Source organism: Nymphaea colorata, chromosome 10 (genome assembly GCF_008831285.2).
Source record: "Nymphaea colorata isolate Beijing-Zhang1983 chromosome 10, ASM883128v2, whole genome shotgun sequence".
NCBI lineage: Eukaryota > Viridiplantae > Streptophyta > Magnoliopsida > Nymphaeales > Nymphaeaceae > Nymphaea > Nymphaea colorata.
The window spans coordinates 1729013-1749608 of record NC_045147.1 but is presented as its reverse complement, the minus strand read 5'-3'; the positions used below and the strand labels follow the sequence as shown (position 1 = coordinate 1749608).

Sequence of the window (20596 nt, the reverse complement as noted above, 5' to 3'; positions counted from 1 at the left end):
TGCAAACGAGTGCTCACTTTTAATGTGGGTGATCATGAATTTCTTAAGATTTCATCTACAAAAGGCTCATTTACATTTAAGGAAAGATAAGTCCTCAATATATTGGGCCATTCAAAATTCTAGAGAAAGTAGGTGCAAGAACATACAGTCTTGCTTATCACTCTAGTTTGAGCATATCTTTAATATATTTCATGTTTTATAATTAAGAAGTTGAAGTTTGTACATAATCCAACACTTGATTATGATGAGAACAAGGTGAAAGAAGATATGCCTATAGAGGGAATGCCAATAGAGATCATGGTTATAAAGTGAAACAATTGCATGATAAGGAGATTGCTTTACTGGAAATTGGATGGCTATGTCATGGGAATAAAGAATGTACATGGGAGATAGAAGAAACAATGAGAAGGCAATATTTGCTCTATTCGGTTGGCAAATGTACATTAAACTTTGAATACAAATTTATTTAGGGGTAGGAGAGTTATAATGCTCTATCTCTATAAGTATGCTTAGAATGTGCATTTAATATGTTAAATTCTCCATTTAACCTAGTAATTGTCATGAGATTGAAATAAGATTGTAAAAAACTAAAACCCTTGCATAGTAGTAGATGTAAAATGAATCCTCAGATTTGGATAAAGACTTAAAATTCAACTGGGGGTAGACTGAAAATTAATGGAAACATCAAAAGCAAAATGGTAATTTTGGCCAAGGGATGAGCTAGGTAATAAACAAAAAAATCTAAGGGTACAAATGTCATTTGCCATTTAAGAAATGTTTGAAATTTAACAAAATGAAGTGAATTTGAAAAAGTGGAGGAGAAACTAATAACAAAACAACTAATTGTATGCCAAATTTGAAGGTTAATATGATAAATTGTTTTTAATATTTTAAGTACCTAAAAAGTTACATGTAATTGAGATGGGAGGCCACTTAGCTAGGTGTCCCACCTCATCATCTTATTAATAATATGTAAAGAAATAAAAAGGGAAGTAAAAGAGAAAAGTGGGTGTACGAGCATATCTTCTCTTTGTTTTAGTTAGACATTTCTGTTTTGTCCTAGGGCCCAAATCTTTTCGCTATCAGATGGTTAAATCTTTGAAAAGAATTCTTCCTAATGGAATTGTTTGCCACTTAAAAAAGTATTTAGCCTATTTGGGTGTTCAAAGGGAACCCTGCAGTTGAAACTTTTGCTTTAGTTAATGTTGTTTTTCTTCTTTAACTCAAGAGCATGGGGTTCTATTCTAGCTTGGATGTTTTGCATGCTTGATTGTTGTAGATGCTGAAGCCTTTGGTTTTTATGATTGGTTTCTATATAGTCATTGTATTTATCTATTTTTTGTGAAAACAAAGGGTATGAAGCCCAACCTCCCAACAGATTTGCTTTGGAAATTCATGTTATATTATGGTTATTTAAATGAAAAAAGTGTTGAATAGAATTGGAAACCAAAACAAAAGCAACTGCTTAGGGGGAACATATATTTGAAACAATTTTTTTAATATGAAAGAAGTGCTATACTCCTTGGGTGTGTAGGAAGAGCAGGAAGTGTTCTACTCCTTGAGTGAAAAGTTATATTTTTCTTGAACAGCTTAGATTCTAACGTCATTTAGAAATTATGTATCATATTACATCACAGTATGGTGTAATAAATCTTTTGTTAATGATATTTTAGGGATAAGATGATATTTATGTTGCATATATGTTAAAGGTGTCACTTTTTTATATTGTTTGAAAAATGTATGTTATCCAAATACAATTTTTAGATACTTCTTTGAAGGATTGCATGACGAGCTACACAACGAGTATTCATTTGCATGAATCAGAAACCAAATTGTTGAAATTTAGTATTGACAATATGGGAAGTTGATCATATTGATGTTGGTTATACAAACTTATTAAAATATGGATAATCGAACTTGAATTACGAAAGAAGAGAGAGTTTGACATATGTAACTGGTGTGAAACAATTTTTTGATTATGCTATCGTACATACGTAACGTGATAGTGAATGGAAGAATGAGATGTCCTTGTGTGAAATGCAATAATGTCATCACTCAAACTGCTAAAGATGTACTCGAACATATCATATGTAATGGTTTTGTACAAATGACTTTTTGTTGAGAATATCATGAGGAGAGAAGAAGTTCACATGTATGTACATCGAAAACAATTTTAGAAAACATTGAAGGGTTGCTATCGGACGTGTTTCATTGTTTGCATCTCTAAAATTTCTTTTGGTTTTGGAGTACTCCTGAAAAATGAGTTTTGTTTTGAAATAAAAGAGAAAGGGACTCACCTGTCGGTACGAGGATTGACCGTTCCCGGCGCCTTTACTGGGGGTAATCAATCCAAGGGCTATGCTTATCCTTGATGCATTTCATTTGAGCTTAAACAACTTTTTCATTTTATATGCAGTGTAGTGTTTGAGAAAATATTAAAAGTTTGATGTTTCAAACTTTTGAGAAAGTTGTTAAATAATTACTTGAGGATATTTGGGGAAATCTTGAATTGAGAAATCTTTATAAATATCGTTTGAAAAGCTTGAGAAATCATTTTGAAGTCATTTTAGTGTTATCTTAAGACTTTAAGTAGGTTTGAGATTTTTCTCTAATTCAGCTACTACCCACTTAGAGCTCCATCTCATCTTACTTAAGTTCTTTAGAGAGGTGTTTGTGATCATAAATGATATCAAGTGAGTGAGAATGTATAAATGGATTGATTTTATATGATTAGAGGAGAATAATTCATTTCTACCGTAACATTCATCTAAAAGCATTCCTACCATAACATACATTTAAGATTTTTATTTTTTATAATTGTCATAAATATTTTTATGAAGAAAGAAAAGTTTTTGAAAATGGAATGGGGCTGTAGACAATGAAGCATGAATCCAATATTGAGCCATTACTAGAGTTTTGGTCTTGGTGAAGTCGGTAAATAAAAGATCTTGAAAGAAAAATATGTTTAAAAGAATTGGAAAGATAAAGACTTAATCACAAGAGAAATATGAGGAAAGAGAAAGAGAAAGATATTTTGAAGATCACTAAATGAAAGATTTTAAAAGCGGGGGAGATACGTATCTTGATATGTATGTATATATGTGTAAGCTTTTGAAAATGAAGTCTTAATGTAAATAAAAAGGAAAATAAAACACTTAAAAGAAAGAAAGAAAGAAAGAGACATAGAGAAAGATGCACATATACGTGCACATACTATCACATATACATATATATGAAAGTTTAAAAGGAAAATGGTATTGATTTGAAGAGAAAATGTGATTTTAGAGAAAGAGAAGAGAACACATATATATACAAATTCTTGTGTATATGAAAATTTATAAAATAAAATGTGGAAACATAGAAAAAGAAGGATAAAGAAAATCATCATGTGCATATATACATATATAACATATATGTACATATGTGTCTTTACGAGATTAAAAATCAAGAAATAACTTAAAATATCTGACTTCAAGTTTTATGTAGGCCAAAGGGGAGCTTGGGCTCATGTAATAGCCTAAGCTAAGTCTCCAATGCCACCTTAGAGAGGGTTCTTTCGAAAATATTTTGGAAATGATGATTTCAAATATCTAATATTAACATAAAATATATTATTTTGTTTGTTACAAGGGAATATGTTTCCTCTACTGTTGGGTATGGAAGAAAATTGACTTACATGATAAGCCGCTCATTAGGGCTCTTAATTGGATTATGAAAATTGAAACTAAGCGTAAAATGACATGAAAATGCATATTAACATGTACATATTCGTGAGGGTTTTCTCGGGTTAGACAAGCCCCAACCTCAAAATTAACATTAGAACAAAGAGAAAATCTCAAACCATACTCTCATTCTCGCCGTTCATTCACGTATAAATAAGAAAAGTTAGGTAACTAAGCATGAATAATATTTAAAAAACAAAGCAACACTCAAGAAAAGATAAAACATGCTTCAATCATAAAATGAAATATCATCTCATCTTCTCATGCTCTCGGTGCACTCAAGAATAGCTTCATGACTCCAAAAGGGAGATTTGAGCTATTTCATATGGCCATAGAAAGATGAAGAAGAGATGAAATAAAGAAAAGAAATTGAATGAGATATTGGTCACAGACCTCTAATGAGAATGATTTAGAAGAGAAACTCTTACTTCGAAAGATCTTAGAGTGGTTGCCGGTAACTAGGGATATTGCCGGAAAAGCAACGCCATGAGAAGTAGCAGGGTACCCCGTAAGTTTAGCTCCTCTTTCCCTTAGTCATGCAACCAATAAGTCAGCAGTCAATGTTATTCAATATACCATAAACAGTAGAGAGGGTGGTGGATTTAGTTACCAAACGGGAACAAATATAGATGATTGGTCAGCCGGAGGTCACTGGTATGATTCAGCCAAAGAGGGTGAGGCAACAAGCTCCTCCCGGTGCCTATCACCTTGCTATCGCGCCTGTTGAAGCCAACAGATAGGTACAACTTCCTCATCAAAGCTAAGATTGTGGCACGCCTGGGTTCGTTGGAAAGTTGACGATGTCAGCTACCACGAATGACGGTCGATTCATCATGACAGGGTCCCGTCAGAACGCCATCGGCCCGTGAACAGGTGCTGCACAGGGGTATCAGCCTAGCGACAAGGTGTGCTTCGCTGGCACTATGTTCTTTGGTGACAGGTCCAACAAATGCGAGCTATAGCTCGTTGGAAAGGTGGAGAAGTCAAGCACGTCGTGGACCAACAAGAGAGTGAAGTTGCACCAGAAATGGACGGCAAAGGCCGTGGAACGGGAAATGTTCCTGCTGCTGTCGCCAATTCTGCAGACTGAACCTGCTAAAAGGCAGGTTCTCCGTTGATATCTACAGATTTTTGCTCCCTGCTCAGATTCTAGCATTCTATGGCTCGTTGGAACCGCACGGGAATCAGAAAGATGATGAGTCTATTTTTACGAATGCCAATGTCGGGATCCAGAGATATGGCCCGTCGAACAGAGCTGTATTTTGTTGTCGTAGCAACAAAAGCCTCAGAAAAAGGGGACCAAAAAACTTGTGGTTCCGGCCGACTCTGGTGTCGGTTTCAGTCGACTTGGGATTGTTGGAACCGCAACGAGATGGCGATGCTGTCAGTGCAATATCACAACGATTGGATGTTGGAGGTGACAACACTACCCAGTTGATCAACTGTTTTTTCCTCCCTCGTGCGAACATGGGAGAGTTTCTGCAGGAACTAGACAGGCGGCAAGAGATCTATTGATTCTGGCCGACGGGAGCCACGACACCGGTTGAGCCTGAGCTCATCCTGACTGAGAAATAGGGGACTATTTCGAGATGAAGATTGGAGTCAATTCTTGCTCAAATCGACTGGGGATTGTTCCAGGGGTTTGCAAATTCTATCAGGCGATCGAAATCCCTCCATTTCTTCATCAATTGAAGGTTTAAATAGAGGAGGAGAGAAGCCCGCGTGCAGCTGCCTGTTTCTCATGTCCTACTACTGCATGACTATCTCCCATGCCGGAACCTCGTGCAACCCGCTGGAAAACGAAACATCGGGGGATAGGGGTGAGGAAGCAAGACTGACAACTTTGTGTGATGTTTGGTACCTTCTGCCGGAATCAGTTGCTTGAGAAGAGCTGCATGCCCGACGCCCTCAAGTTGCTATTCACCTGTTGTTGTTTGTCGTCCGCTTCATTTTGCTGCAACTAGGAACTCCACCTGATCAGCTGTGGTCAGTCGTTGGTACAAAGGTGTAGCAGCTTGGTTGGAAATCATCACAGCTTCTGGCCGGTCGCCTGATGCCGCCCTCCTGAATCCCTCGCAGTCCGTCTGAAGCTGAGGCATCAGGGGCAGGAGGCTGATGCCATCGCACGGGGGTTCTTTTGGTCGAACTAGTTCGGCAGACCGTTTAATGCAGCTGACTCAGGCGTGTCGTCCTGGGTCTCCGTAAAAAAAACCAGGTGATACAATACTAATAAGTTGAGTCTAGGTTGTAAATCAAAATAATAAGGGACGTTTGCATAAAAATGTTATACAAATGGTTTTTTGTTACAAATGGGTGGCCGGCTTTGTTTTAAGGGACTCCGAACTAGTCTTAAATCTAATTTGGGTTCAATTGGTTTGCTGACTCGTTCTAGCGCGTGACTTAAGCTTAGAGACATGTTTTGGTGAGAGAATGAGACCTTGAAACAAAATGAAGGTCCGTGCATGCGAGGCGTTCATAAATTCAAATTTTGTCATTTCAAACTTGATTTCGAATTTTCGGTTTGAAATGCCTAACTTGGATTTGATCCTGGTTTTCAGATCCAATTTGAATCAAAGAATTGAATTTTGGAATCTCATATCTAAAGTTGAGTTTTGTGTTTAGGTAAAAGAACGTAGTCTTTTTTGGAAAAATTTGGGGTGATTACATTCATGTATGACCAAATGCATCATCTTCTCATATGACATATAATATGGAAGATGTCAAATCAACGATAATTATAAAAGATTGATTAAAGATGCTAAATATCTATTGTATCTAAGTACAACAGATTTGTGAACATGAGTTTTTTAATATAATTGTTTTTAATACAATTATATGAGTGGACCGACAAAAGCTTTAGTTTGTTACTTGAGTTGTTAATGGACATATTTCCTACAAGGTAGGGTAGAATTGCCTAAATCAATTTATGAGGCAAACAAGATCATTGAGAGTTGGGGTTAGATTGCCAAAACATTGATATGCATCCTAATAATTTTATGTTGTTAAGGAATAAAGATGCAATGAAAGGTACGTGTGATAAATATAGTACTTCTATAATGAAAAGAGAATGACGATGAACAAAAGAGGACAAAGACCAATAAGCATTAGAGGACATCAATGAGGACTCTACAATATTCTTCCCTCACTACACGGTTAAAGAGAATGTACGGATGAAGAGTACATGGAAGAGAAGACATGTCATTCCTTTGACATATGAAACTAACTCACATATAAAGGAAGAATACGAGACTATAGAGAGCGAAGATACATGTAATGAAGAGCAGAAAACTTATGCACGTCCTTCTAGTAATGAATATGAAAGAATTTATAGTTCATTAGTCTATCACCCATATAGTGATTCATATGTATAAACTTTAATTGATTTTCTTGTAGGTTCTTCACGTAGAAATATTCACAGCATTACACGAGCTTTGGTAACTGCAAACTTAAGAAATAGCTCAAAGCACAAGATCAAGATGAGCTGAATAGGCCAACCTATTGGAAGAGAGTCATGATATTTGACACACATATCAGTACACAGGCACGTGATTCTATTGCTATATATTTGTTATATCATAATTTTTTTGAACTTTCCATGTCATTCAAAATAGATTTATGGTTGCATAGAAGCATGTAATATTTTAGTATAAATTATTTGTGTTGAGTATTATGCAAGCATCTATATTAATATATGAAAACAAGACAAATATGAATTCCCAAAAGAAAAAAAAACACCTCTACATAAGTGGGTTATGCATGAATATGCACGTCTATATAGATATTGGAGGCATGAATGTAGAAAATTATTCAAAGATCTTCTAGGTCCTCAATCTGATGCCAAAGTAGCGAAATTCATAAGCACATTCAACATCCCACAAGATTATTGGGAGTCCATTACCAACTATTTTGCTGAAGAATAGTCCAAGGTATGTATATCACATTCGTATAAAATGAGTTTGTAATATAAAGAAAACATTACACATGAATATGAATATGTATTTCTTATATTAAGTTGTTTTTGTGTTTCAAAAAATCAATGAAAAAAATGCACAGGCGCGTGCTAAATAGAAGTACTTGCATACAACTGGCAGACACAGTTTTGCATGTTTCATGAAGAAATTTATATGACTACACATTAACTGATATATTGTATTAATTGCAATATATAGTTTGAGAAAAGTTTTGAGCAGCCAGCACGTGTTGAGCTATTTATTGCTACTAGGACCAATAAAAACCTGAACTACTACAACCCTAAAACCAATGTTGTGATTGTAGGTCTCATTCGAACAATTACATTATTCTATCTCAAAAACATATATGTTATTAAATATTTAGATAATGATATTTTTCATAATATATATTGTATGATTAAGTAAAAAGGCAGCTTGAAACAGTGTCTAAAGGAATGCAAGATACATCGAGAAGTAATGGTGTCTACTCCAGAGTGATGGGACATGAGAGACATGATAGAGTACAGATGATGAGGCTTAGTGTTAGTCCTTCTCAATTCAGATCATTCTCTAAATTGAGTGAAATATGTATTATGCGAAAAAAAAACATTACTAAAGGATAAAGATTTTTCGCTTGAGTCTCAGTTTCTTCAATTTCAAACTCAAGTTACTCATTATGGTACAATAACAGGGTGATACAAACCTAAGTCACGTAACATTTCATTTGTTGTAATGAGTTATATTGGTTAAACTTCATTTATGATAGAACTAACATATTTTCTTAATGTTCATTGTAGACACGCTGACACCACCATACTTTGTATGATTTTCACCTCAGTGATTAGATTACTATGGGTATACTTTCTATTTATGTTGACTTTTGTTAAACATATTTTTGTAACTTTTGAACTATAATGAATCATTTGTAATGTAATATAAGTACAAACATTTGTCATACCTATACTTTGGTTCATCAGCATGTAATTGTTTCATTTGTTTAGTTTCATAGATGAAAAATGTAAGTAGGTATGTTGTATATACATTTTTTATTTTTGAAAATTTTTTCATACTTGGATAGAAAAAAATAAAATATTTTCACCAATGCATACATTTGCGTCGATAAAGAGTAAGTTTTACCAATATCTATATGGTTTGTCGGTAAAAAAATTTACCGATGTCTGGTTATATGTTGGTAAAAAATTTTGTTGACATCCAAGTCCAACATAGTTTTTACCGGCGGTCTTTAAGATGTTGAAAATAATTGATTATTACCAATGTGATCACACGCTTGTAATAGTCAAAATTTACCTATATGTAGACTGCACTGGTGATATCCTACAGCGACGCATCGGTCTAGTGTGTCGATGATGATTTTTATCGACACACTCTTTGATGACAATAATTACGAGACATCGGTAAAAGCATTATCGACATGTGTCTTTGCTTCACCGACATTTTCTGGCCGTCGATATTGCTTATGTTTTTGTAGCACTTTTGAGTGCCTCAAGGTGATACCCCTTTATGCTTCAACTTACACATTGTTGTTGCCTCCCTTTTGCAACACAAGTGGACACCTTATGAATTTGAAACAAATACTGGCTGCCTAGTAGCCCTGCACTATTTGTGCGCCCTCCTTTGGGGATGAAATGTTCCACTCCTTATAAAGAGGAAAATGCCCTCCATTTTGTGCTAAATTAGACCTCAAAAGGCTTATGACATGGTCCATTGAAAACTTTTAGTGGCCGCTATTGTTCACTTGGGCTTTAATTCTCCACGGATGAACAAGGTTATGACTTGCATTGCAACTATGCCTTTTGTACTAGTGCCGAATGGCTAGCAGGAACCTTATTTCAATTCAAGAAGTGGTTTTTGAAGACTTGCATTTGCAATTATGCCTCTTGTACTAGTGCTGAATGGCTAGGAGGATCCTCGTTTCAATTCAAGGAGCGTTTTTTGTCTCAAGATTGTTTATGAACACTTGCATAGATGATATTTTTCTATTCAGTCGTCCAACTCAAAGCTCTAAGTGAAAGATGGCTTACTAGAATTTGAGAAAGGATTGACAATGGTGGTGAAAATTTCAAAAAATTTACACATCTAGGAAGCATTCTCCAAAATTGAATATGGGATACACCATTAACGGAAGCACATAGTATGAATCGTTGTATATATATTTACACATACTTTCTTGTCAATAACAGTGACCCAGAATGTTGAGGACGAAAACACACTAACCCAAAACACGAACGCATAAAACAATTTGGATTCTGGATCCATTTTTAATTAGGTTTTTTCTGGTTTCATATCCAATCCATTTTCATTTGATGTGGATCTGGTCTGTTGATAGTTGGCCAAATTCAAATCCGACTTACCAGAATTTAGATTTGACACCTAGTTGAGAAGAAATGTTTTTCAATTGAATTTGAGTTGGAGATTTTAAATCCAAGTTGAATCCAATATGTTTTTAGACCTACATTTCTTTTTATGAATTTAAGTTATGTCGGCCCAAAAGCTTATAATTCAGATACAAATTGAAATCCAACTAATCCCAGTTGTGCATCATGAATTCTAGTTCCAGTTATTGGATCCATATTGATAAATTGGATCCAGATCTTTGTTCATGAGTCTGATCGTTTAGGGGTTTAGGTTTCAACAACCGGCCTTGAATTCATTTAGATCTGTACTTTCAAACTGAATAGTGAATATGGTTCTTTCTGGTTTGGTTATTGTTTTGGTGTCCCAATCTTGTGCCTTAAATCTGTTTGAGTTGTGGATCTATTGTGGTTATTGATCTCCTAACTAGTTTTTTTCATAATCCAGTTATGGAACTGTATCCAATTTGTGAACAGATGCTAAGTCTGAGTTGTCAACTAGATCCCTTTATAAGGACCAAGTCAGAAACTCTAAACTAGTTCATAATTGTCCTTGATTTAGACCCTTCCTGAGCTAGTTGGTCTCCTCTTGATTTTGGTGCATTAGTGCTGTATGATCACACCTTAATCTCTTCTTGATTGATTCATGCAGTTTTGGGATCTGTTCTACAAAATATTAAGGCAGTTCACACTGTTTCAGAATGCTTCATGGATTTTCTTAACCAGTTGATAGGGTTTCACTATAAATGCTGCATCTAGATCAGGGGCAGAGGGAGGGGAGGGCCTGCCTAGGCCATGGCCCCACACCAGGAAATTGAAAAAAAAAAATTACCTTGAAAAAATTGAAAATTTTTAGTTGCGCCATGTATTGTTTAGATTCGGGTTCAGTTTGACCCCACTCAGATCCAGAGGTTGAACTGTTTAACCCACCCCTAAAAAAATCATGACTCTGCCCCTGATCTAGATGACTAGTTCATAAGTTTTAAAGTCTTATTTACGTTACATAATTCTGGTTTATATGTTTTCTAACCGTGCAAGGTATGCATTGACTTTATTTTCAAACATTGATCAGGGTACTTTATGGATGGTTGACACTGAACTTAAACAGGTTCATGTGGTTTTTTAAGGGGGAGCTTGATGTCCTTGAGTTTTGATTTTGGAATTAATAGAAAATTCTATTTCAAACTGAAATTGGAATGAAAATTCGAGTTGTAGCTTCCCTTATGTTTAATAGTCTGGAATTTTAATTATAGAATTGAAAATGATGCGTTTGATAAAAACATGAATTAAAATTTTAGTACTAATGAATTCAAACCATCATGCCATGTTCCCTAAAGGGAGATGAAAAAACTCCAAAATTCTAGCATTGTAATTTTGCCCTGTAGGCTAAAATCACAATTCCAGAGTTTTGATTCAAGAATGAGTCTTATAAGTCTGGAATCAAAATTATTTGTTTGATAACACAATTCCCATTTCATCAAAAATGAGAATCTTAAGTCTAGAATTCCACAATTCTGGCCTCATCAAACACCCCCTACATGGTTTCTTAAGTTTTTCACTGATTTTGTGCGTTGGACCATTTGGGGAATCGCTGGACACCTTACATGTTTTTTCCAATCTCTAAGTGTATACTATGTTAGTACTATTTGTTCACATCCCCAAAATTATTGGAATTTCGAGTGTTTCAGAAAAATGAGATTTTATTTGAAAATAAGAAAGAAAGGGACTCGTCCGTCTATACGAGGATCAACCGTTCCTAGTGCCTTTACCGGAGGTAATTAATCCAAGGGTTATGTCTATCATTGATGCATTTCGTTTTGGTTTGAACATCTTTTTCATTCTACATGCGGTGTAATATTTAAGAAAAATGTTGAAAGTTTGATGTTTCAAACTTTTGAAAAGATTCTTGAAGAATTACTTGAGAATGTGAAATATTTTAGGGAAAGGTAGAATTAGAAAATCTTTGTAAATATCATTTGGGAAGCTTGAAAAATTATTTGACGTCATTTTAGTGTTCTCTTAAGACTTTAAGTAGGTTTGAGGTTTTGCTCTAATTCGGTTACCACCTAACTAGAACTACATCTCATATTGCTTAAGTTCTTTTAGATATGTGATTGTGCTCATTTGTGATATTAAATGGAGGTGAAAGCGTTGATGCATTGATCCTATATGATTGGAAGAAAGCAAAACATTCCTACCACAACAAACATCTAAAGACATTCTTACCACAACATACATATAAAATTTTTGTTTTATAATTAACGTAAACATTTTTACAAAGAAAGAAAAAATTTTGACATTGGATTGAGGTTGTAGACCATCAAGCACGAATCCAATATTGGGCCATTACTTGATTTTGATCTTAATGAAGTCGGTAAGTAAAAAGATCATGAGAAAATGTTTAAAGTAATGGAAGAGATGCAATATTCTCATAAAAAGAAAGAGAGAGAAAAAAAAAAAACTTCAAAGATCACTAGATGGAAGATTTTGAAATAGGAGGAGATACATATTCTCTATATGTATGTATACGTATCTGTATAAGCTCTTAAAAATGAAGTCTTAACTAAACATTTATCTAGAAACATTTCAAATGAATTTTCTCTCTCTCTCTCTATATATATATATATATATATATATGTGTGTGTGTGTGTGTGTATGTGTGAAAGTTGTAAGATAAGACATTTATTTTGAAGAGATAAACAAAAGATTATAGAAAGAAAAAATAGAACACATGTATATATGCATTCATATGTATATGAACATTTGTAAAATAAAATGTGGAAACATAAAGAGAGACGTATGAAAGAATCATCATGTGCACATATATATATAACATGTATATACATACGTGTCATCATGAGATTAGAAATGAAGAAATGACTTAAAACAACCGACTTCAAGTTTGATGTAGGCCGGAAGGAAACTTGAACTCATGTAAGAGTCCAAGAACAAGTCCCAACCTCAAAAATCAACACAAGAATGAAGAAATCTCAACCCCAAGCACTCATTCTCACCGTGCATTTGCTCATTAATTAAAGAAGAATTAGAATATCATGCATGAACATCATTTCAAGCTTATATGAGGAGGAAGACAATATAGCAAGCATATTTTTGGAGATAAAATGAAGATATTGAATTTATTCCACCTTGCTCATACTCCCGGTGCACTCAAGATAGCTTTTGATTCGGGATAAGAAATCATTTGAGCTTTATTGCACGGCCATGAGGAGGTGGCAAGAGGAAAAGAGAAAATAGATGAAAATGAGGAGAAGATTACATACATCGAATATGAATGATGTTAGAAATGAGCTCTCTCTTTTGAATGATCTTGGAGTTGCCTAAGATGTAGCTCCAAGATGATAAACCACCAAGAGATCTCTTTGTGCTTCTTTGAAAAATTTGAACTTGGAAAATGTTTGCTCTCAAGGTTGGAGAAGAAGAGAGAAATGGAAAGAAAGAGCAAAGGAAAATTTTAGATTTTCAAGTGAGGAAGCACAAGATGTTCCTCCATGGTTGGCCAATGCCCAAGAAGGAGGATTGTCGGGGTATTTATAGAGATTTTGGAGCCAAAATTTGAAATTCGAATTTAAGATTTGAATTCAAGAGGGAAGAGTTTTAGAGCCAAAATTCAAAATTCGAATTCAAGATTTGAATTCAAGATGGAAGAATTTTAGAGCCAAAATTCAAAATTCGAATTCAAGATTTAAATTCAAGAGGGAAGAGTTTTAGAGCCAAAATTCAAAATTCGTATTTAAGATTTGAATTCAAGAGGGAAGAGCTTTGGAATTTTTGATTTGGATCTAAACTTGGACTTTGGATCTAATTCGGATTTGATAATTAGATTTTGAGTTTAAAATGCTATATTTGGATCTAAACTTAGGTTTAGAAATTCATTTTGGATCAAATAGTCGCAAATTTGTTTTAAATCTAAATAATAAAATAATGGCCTTTTCTTCTTTTTTTTTTTTGAAAAATTTTGGGTGATAACACTATTGTTTTCACACTAATTATAAAAATAAGTGGCTTGGTTCATTAGGGTCCAAAACTGGTTTCATTTTTTTCTTTTTCATCTGATTCGTTTCGTGTGAACCAATCTGGGGTTGGCGGACGAAGTTCTATGGTTTTGAAATGGTTTATAACTGATTCCTTACTTTAGTATCATATTCTAAGTTTTAGATGCTCGTGCCGAGTGTTCCGGAACCGGTTCCTCAATTTTATGCGCTGGTTCTTTTGTTTTAATGCGTCAAAAGGCCTAGCGCAATTAATGGCAAGGAAATTTGCACTCAATGGATCCGACATTGGAATTTCGTGGTTACTGTCCTCTGTGTTGCAAATGGTATGCGACCCCCAAGGTGAAGGATGTACCAAGTCCACATAAGCTCATAACCTTAGAGTTATAAGGGCATGTGTTTTGTGTCAAGGCAGTTTCTGCTAAATAAATGTTGAAACTAAATTTTTCAATTTGAGTAGCACAGTTTGATTATTACTGATTTTGAACAGATTTCCATTGCTTTTACAATTGATCCCTCGGGTGGAGTTTTTCTTTCAACTGACTTGCAGTGCTTCACGCATATTTTTGACCGATGCTCGTGATCCTTCACTCATCATGATTCGTCCAATTTAAGCCCCAACAGAGGGAAGCTACAACACTCTATTACGTATTCGGAAGTCCAATACAAAGTTTAGATCCATAACTTAAGATGCAAAGACACCAGCAAGATCCAGTCTCAACCAGCATTTCAGGCGCACTTGTCTATGTCCGCAAAGCTTTGACGCACGTCCACTAGCCAAAACACTAACCATGTTCATGGTTAGCAGGTTGGTGCCGTGTCCGGCCCCTGCCCCAGATCCAGAGAACAGGAAGTTGCGGTGGCCTTGGGAATTATAGAGATAAGCAGCAAGGGAACAGCTAATATCCAAGCTCACATTCACATGAATGGACGCAATATGGGACATTCTGTTGCTACTCACAACTTTGACAATACCCAACCAAATGATCCGACCCTGTTCTCAGATTCTGTATCTGATTTGGTTCCACGCTCATCTTGGCCTCCCCCTTGGTGAAGAAAGGGATAGTCCGTGTAGCCCACAACTGGGTCCTGCGTGTAAAATGTAGCCCTGATGTATTTGTTCAAGCTTGCATTGACCGCAAACCTATAAGGCAGGTCAGGGTTCGAGATAAAGAGGCGACCATAAGAGACCAAGTCTGTCTCCCCATCTGCAACTGCACTCATCCCATTCTCCCTAGTGAACCCACCACTGGATATCATGGTGCCACTGTATCCTTCCCTCAACATTCCTAGCAAGTGCTCCTCCTGTTTCTCACGCTTGTGGGCTGAACCAGTCTTGCTAGATGCTGTGTACCTGGGCTGCGTCACGTGTAAGTAGGCGAGCCGCCCACCCATGACTCGTTCCAGTCTGTTGATTTCGGTGACCACAAACTGGCCGAGCCCAATCGGGTCTGAGTCCATTGCATCAAGGTGATCAATTGAAGGGGAAATTCGGACTGCAACCTGATCAGGTCCAATGGCACTTGCAATGGCCTGGATGATTTGGGACAGAAACCGACAGCGGTTCTCCAGCGAGCCACCATACTCATCAGATCGGTCGTTGATGCCATTCTTGAGGAACTGGTCAATAAGATAGCCGTGAGCGCCATGGATCTCCACTCCGTCAAACCCTGGAAAAGCAAAAAAAAATTAAGAACAATAAAAGGGTGAAAAGATAAAATTCAGAAAAGCAGGAGTTTTTTTGGTGAATGTGGTTTCATGTGTTGTGTGCAGACTTTGTTAATCGAAGCAAGGAGAACAAGAAACATAAGTCGTGAATGTGAATTTGAAACAGAAAAGTGATAAAGATTTGAGGGGTTTATAACTCATTGATAAAATATAAGCCTAGTCCATTGTCAAGGAAAAATGCATCTCAAGAAAAATTCCCCCTGGCATAACAAGATTTTTGGAGAAATTTCAAGTTCAGCCCTCTTTGCAGCACATTTCAGTCACTACAAATACGCTTACAAAATCTTCCTCATTATTGCTCATTGTCTGCCCTTTAAGAAGTGATTACAATGTTTTGTACTGTAATTCAAGAACCAAGAGCAACGGACACCATGAATGCGGGTTTAAAATTAGTGAGACAAATAAAGGACAAATATACCAAGTAAAACAAACTCTGCAGGTAAGCAGACATAATAAATAAAAATTAAGTGGGCATCACTAAATAGCCGCATCCTTTTGTACCTAACTCTTTCTGTAATTAGAAAGCAATGAATGTGAACAGTGACAACTACAGGATTACTTCCATGATCCTATCCAACAAAAATACGGAGATTATATTAATCAGAGGAAAAGGGATTCAACAGAGGAGAATAATACTATGAACGCATACACGTATGACTTCCTGCAAGTCTTTGGAACAATACAAGCTCATCATAAACAATGTGAAAGCACATTAATAATCATAGATTACAGCTTTTGTACTGCCAGTGAAGAACCAAAAGCAACCGTACAACATGAATGCACATTTCATATAAGCAAAGGAAAACAAGGGACAAAAAAAAGTTTGCAGGTAAAAAGACATAATAAATAAAAGACTAGGTTTATGACTAAATAACTGCAGCTTCTGCGCTTCAGCTCTTCTGTAATTTAGAAAGCAACGAAGGTGAACAGTGATAAGTACAGGATAGCTTCCATGACCGTATCCAACAGAAAGTGGAGATTAACTTTCATCACAGGAAAGTGCTTCAATAAAGGAGAATAATACCATGATCTCATGCATATGTATGACTTCGTTCATCTCTTTGGAACCGCACAAGCTTATCGTAAACAATATGAAGTTGGGGAAAGGTTGGTAGGCACAATATGGGAGCCCCCTTCAATAATGCAAGATGACAGAGTCACACAACATATATTAAATAATCATTCTTTTACTTATTCTAGTGACCTCCTCCCAAGGTAAATGAATTTCCTCGGTATCTGTATTTACGACTGTTATGCTAGTCTGCATAATCGTAAACAAATTTAAGTAAGGAAAAAAAAGGATCATCTTAGTTTCCGCTTACCAGCTTGCATGGCATTTACTGCAGCCTGTTGATACTGCAGAATAACTTCCGTGATGTCTTGCTTGGACAGAGGAGTAGGTTTAGTATAGGGACCATAACTGCCATCAGGCATCAAAATTTTCCACCTCTCTGAAATGGCTCTCCCTGTGGATGAGATAGGAGGAGCACCACCAGGCTGATAAACTAGGGAAAAGAAGAGGTTAGATCATCAGAAAAAGGTTTGAGGACAATTGACACTTACACACATAAAACAAAGTAACAAAGTCAATATGCGAACCACAAATTAGGACCAGAACAGCCAGAAAAGAAGACATCCAACTTTTTAATAGTGTTTACAGCAAAAAAAGTCAATGAACCATTTGAAATGGGGAGTAAATTACCAACAAACCACGATGGCTTCTGCAGTGAACACATTATTGTTTTGTGCAACTACTATCTGGGTTATTTTGATAAAACAACAAATTTGAGGCTAATGATGCTTTAACCTATCAGGAAGTATGACCCCAGATTAGCAGTGACCAATTGAGATCACTTAAACTCGATCAAGCTAGAACACCTCAATATCTGAACATGCTTTAACTGAAAATCACAATAAATTTTATTGACTGATCCATACAGTTCCCAGATCATCGCCTTTGAAGCTTCATAAAAGCAAGTTCCACGCAAGATAATTTTTTCACACATTAAAAACTTATGCAAGTGTACTTCAAGAAAATGATATTGAAAAGACTTCCTAAAATTTCTTCAGGAAAACCAAGACATGAAGAGGATTCACTTTCTAGAGAAGCTCTAAGTCTAAGGTACGGTATTGTAGACAGCTACCGGGAGTCGGGACATTGTCAGAAGCCAAGCTGTAATATGTACTTCCATGTTTACAAAAGCCATCAAATGAACATGAGAGTATTTAACATGAGCGTTATAGCCAGTAGAAGGAACAAACACCTATTGGATACGTAAGAAATTTGGGTTTCCAATGAAAATCCCTGCTTCAAGAACCAAAATTGCCTAAAGCATCGTCTGGCTTATTGGGTTTTGCAAATTGATCCAACATTTTCTGATGCTATTGCATACGAAACCTTCCATTTGGTCACATTAGAAGTTAGATTGTTGGGGAGTAGCTGTGACAAGAACACAAGATTTCTCTGCCTTATCGACGCTTTCCAAAGTGGTCCCTTGGGGCAGACATATCATCATTTGTACCTACTACTAGTTATTGTTAGGGTAGGAAGAAGGCTGCTAGGAGCCCTCCTGGAATTACCAACAAAAAATTATTGCCTCTTTACAGAAAATCCAGTAAGATCATGTAATTGATACTCATTTTCAACACTATTATTTATGCAGTCCTAAAATTGCCTCAAAAAATAAGTTTATCGTATACCTGGATTAGAAGCACGGCCAACATGCCACAACTGACAGAAAATAACACTCCCTCTTTCATGGACAGCTTCTACCACCTTCTTCCATGCATCAATTTGCTCTTTCAGGTAAATCCCAGGGCAATGTGGAAAGCTGCAGTAAGACACAATTGCCTAAGCATGTTACAATGTGTACCATGGCCCTACCTTCAAACACCCAGTGCAATAAATGGAAACAATGTGACTTCTGGGAAGTAACAGCACGAAGTTCCTCATCAACGAATTGAAGAACTAATAGAATTTTGAGAACAGGATGTGTCGCTATAATACCAATTAGCATCAAGGATATTATGCTGATTCTACTTTACGTGAGGATTTTAGATCAAAAGCACATTTTCAAGTATGACGACAGAGACGGAGTAATCCTTCTAAAGGACTACAGAGAAGTAAATATTATCTAAACATGCTTCCTGCATTTATCCATAGATCTGCACTAGAGAGGAAAGCATAACGTACCCAGCAGCAGTGGGAGAAATCGTAGCCCCTTCTGTTATGAGAAAACCCCCTGGTGTAGCTCTCTGAGTGTAATACTTGACGTGGGCTTGTCGAGGGATTCCATTCAGAGCTCTGCATCTAGTCATTGGTGCAAGCACAACTCTGTCCAGAAAGCAAAATCACAACTCTTAGCTCAAAATTAAACAATATATGGTACCAGGGAACCTATAATGCCAAGAAAACTCGATAACCTCACAGAATGACCAAGATGCTTATCAATCATAAAGCAATTATATCTTGTCCCCGAAAAGGATATATGTCACTCACGATTTCTGTACATCTTTTTCAAAACTGAGACTTGTCCGATTACGTCCTACCTCTCACTTCCCAGACCATCAACCCAATTCCCCGAAACTCGCAGAGGAAAGTTGAAACAATAAATGTTTTCAACAAAATCGCGTTCCCTTTTGTAGCACAGAAAAGGAATTTTGCAGACACGCTAGGTCAATAACATAAGGCGGTCGTGATTAATAAGAACCACGATCATACGACTTGAACTAAAGAACCTCCTTCCTTCGCTTCATACACCCAAATCAACCATACAGTTACACCTACTTCTTTGGAATTAAACCAGCTGTCCGCTCCATACAATGGGAAAAGCAAGAATTTATCTCCTCAGATACAAACACTGTCATATAAAACACCAACTTGAAGAACCATCCAACAGATTTCCCATGGTAGTCACTACAATCAAGATTACTTGCAACATACTTAAAGACGAGTGCTCAACTGCTGATAGCCAACGAAAATGCTAAAAGATCTTACAAGATATTAAAGATCAGCCAGAGATTAACAATCAATTAACCTGTGAGAAAGCTTGAAACGGCCCATCTGGTATGGAGTGAAAAGATCAGGACGTTTCTCTCCACCTCTCTCCATGATCTGAGCTACCAAGATGGACAAGCCTGCAGTTCTTGGCAAAGGCGAACAGTGAAGGAAGATGGCACGGGTCTAAGTGATAATATGGTTCCGATTTGGACGATCCCCGCAACTTCCGAGAGGAAAACGTGTTGCTCATGCGCTTTGGTTTTTCTCTTTTCCAAGTGGTGCGGCACATTGGCCGGCGACCAAGCGTGGCCGGCAGGAGGGGCCCCCGCCTCCAGCCCCCACTTTCATACCCGACGGTGACAGGCGAAACGAGTCCGTTGGATATGGGGAACGAGGGAAAAGAGGCACAGTGGAACAGGTCCACCGACACGCTCGTCAAGGGATTCTGCGTAAGGCAAAGTTTTATCCTCTTGTTAAACGAGGAACTGCCGAACCGGGAACCAACGAATTGGAAGCAAAAGGAAATCCGTAAGAAACCACACCCTGATCGTGTCCCTGAGTACAGGAATTTTGATTTGACGTTTTACAAAAGGGCGGACAATCTTCGCAGCAATAGTGAAGACCTGCTCCAGTTTTCAGCTGTTGCACTAAACCACTTAGGCCAAGCCCATGCTCAACAAGGAATCCCTTCTGTGACCGCGATAGATGAAACTATGAAGTTCAAAAGATAAGTGCCATTTACCCCTTTGCCAATAATGCATCTTGTCGCCTGTACTTTCTCCTTTCCAGTAATATTTACTTATCCTTTTTTATT

General features: G+C 36.7%; 1 protein-coding gene across 1 annotated transcript; it reads right to left on the bottom strand.

Moving 5' to 3' along the window:
* Nucleotides 1-14654: 14654 nt before the first annotated feature.
* LOC116263121 (12-oxophytodienoate reductase 3) lies at nt 14655-20381 on the bottom strand. The gene is made up of 5 exons (XM_031642723.2): nt 19820-20381; nt 18976-19116; nt 18483-18613; nt 17105-17287; nt 14655-15724 (listed from the first exon to the last, which is right to left on the bottom strand). The coding sequence occupies exons 1-5, from the start codon at nt 19891-19893 to the stop codon at nt 15012-15014; spliced, it is 1242 nt and encodes a 413-aa protein (XP_031498583.1). The 5' UTR covers nt 19894-20381; the 3' UTR covers nt 14655-15011.
* Nucleotides 20382-20596: the final 215 nt, after the last annotated feature.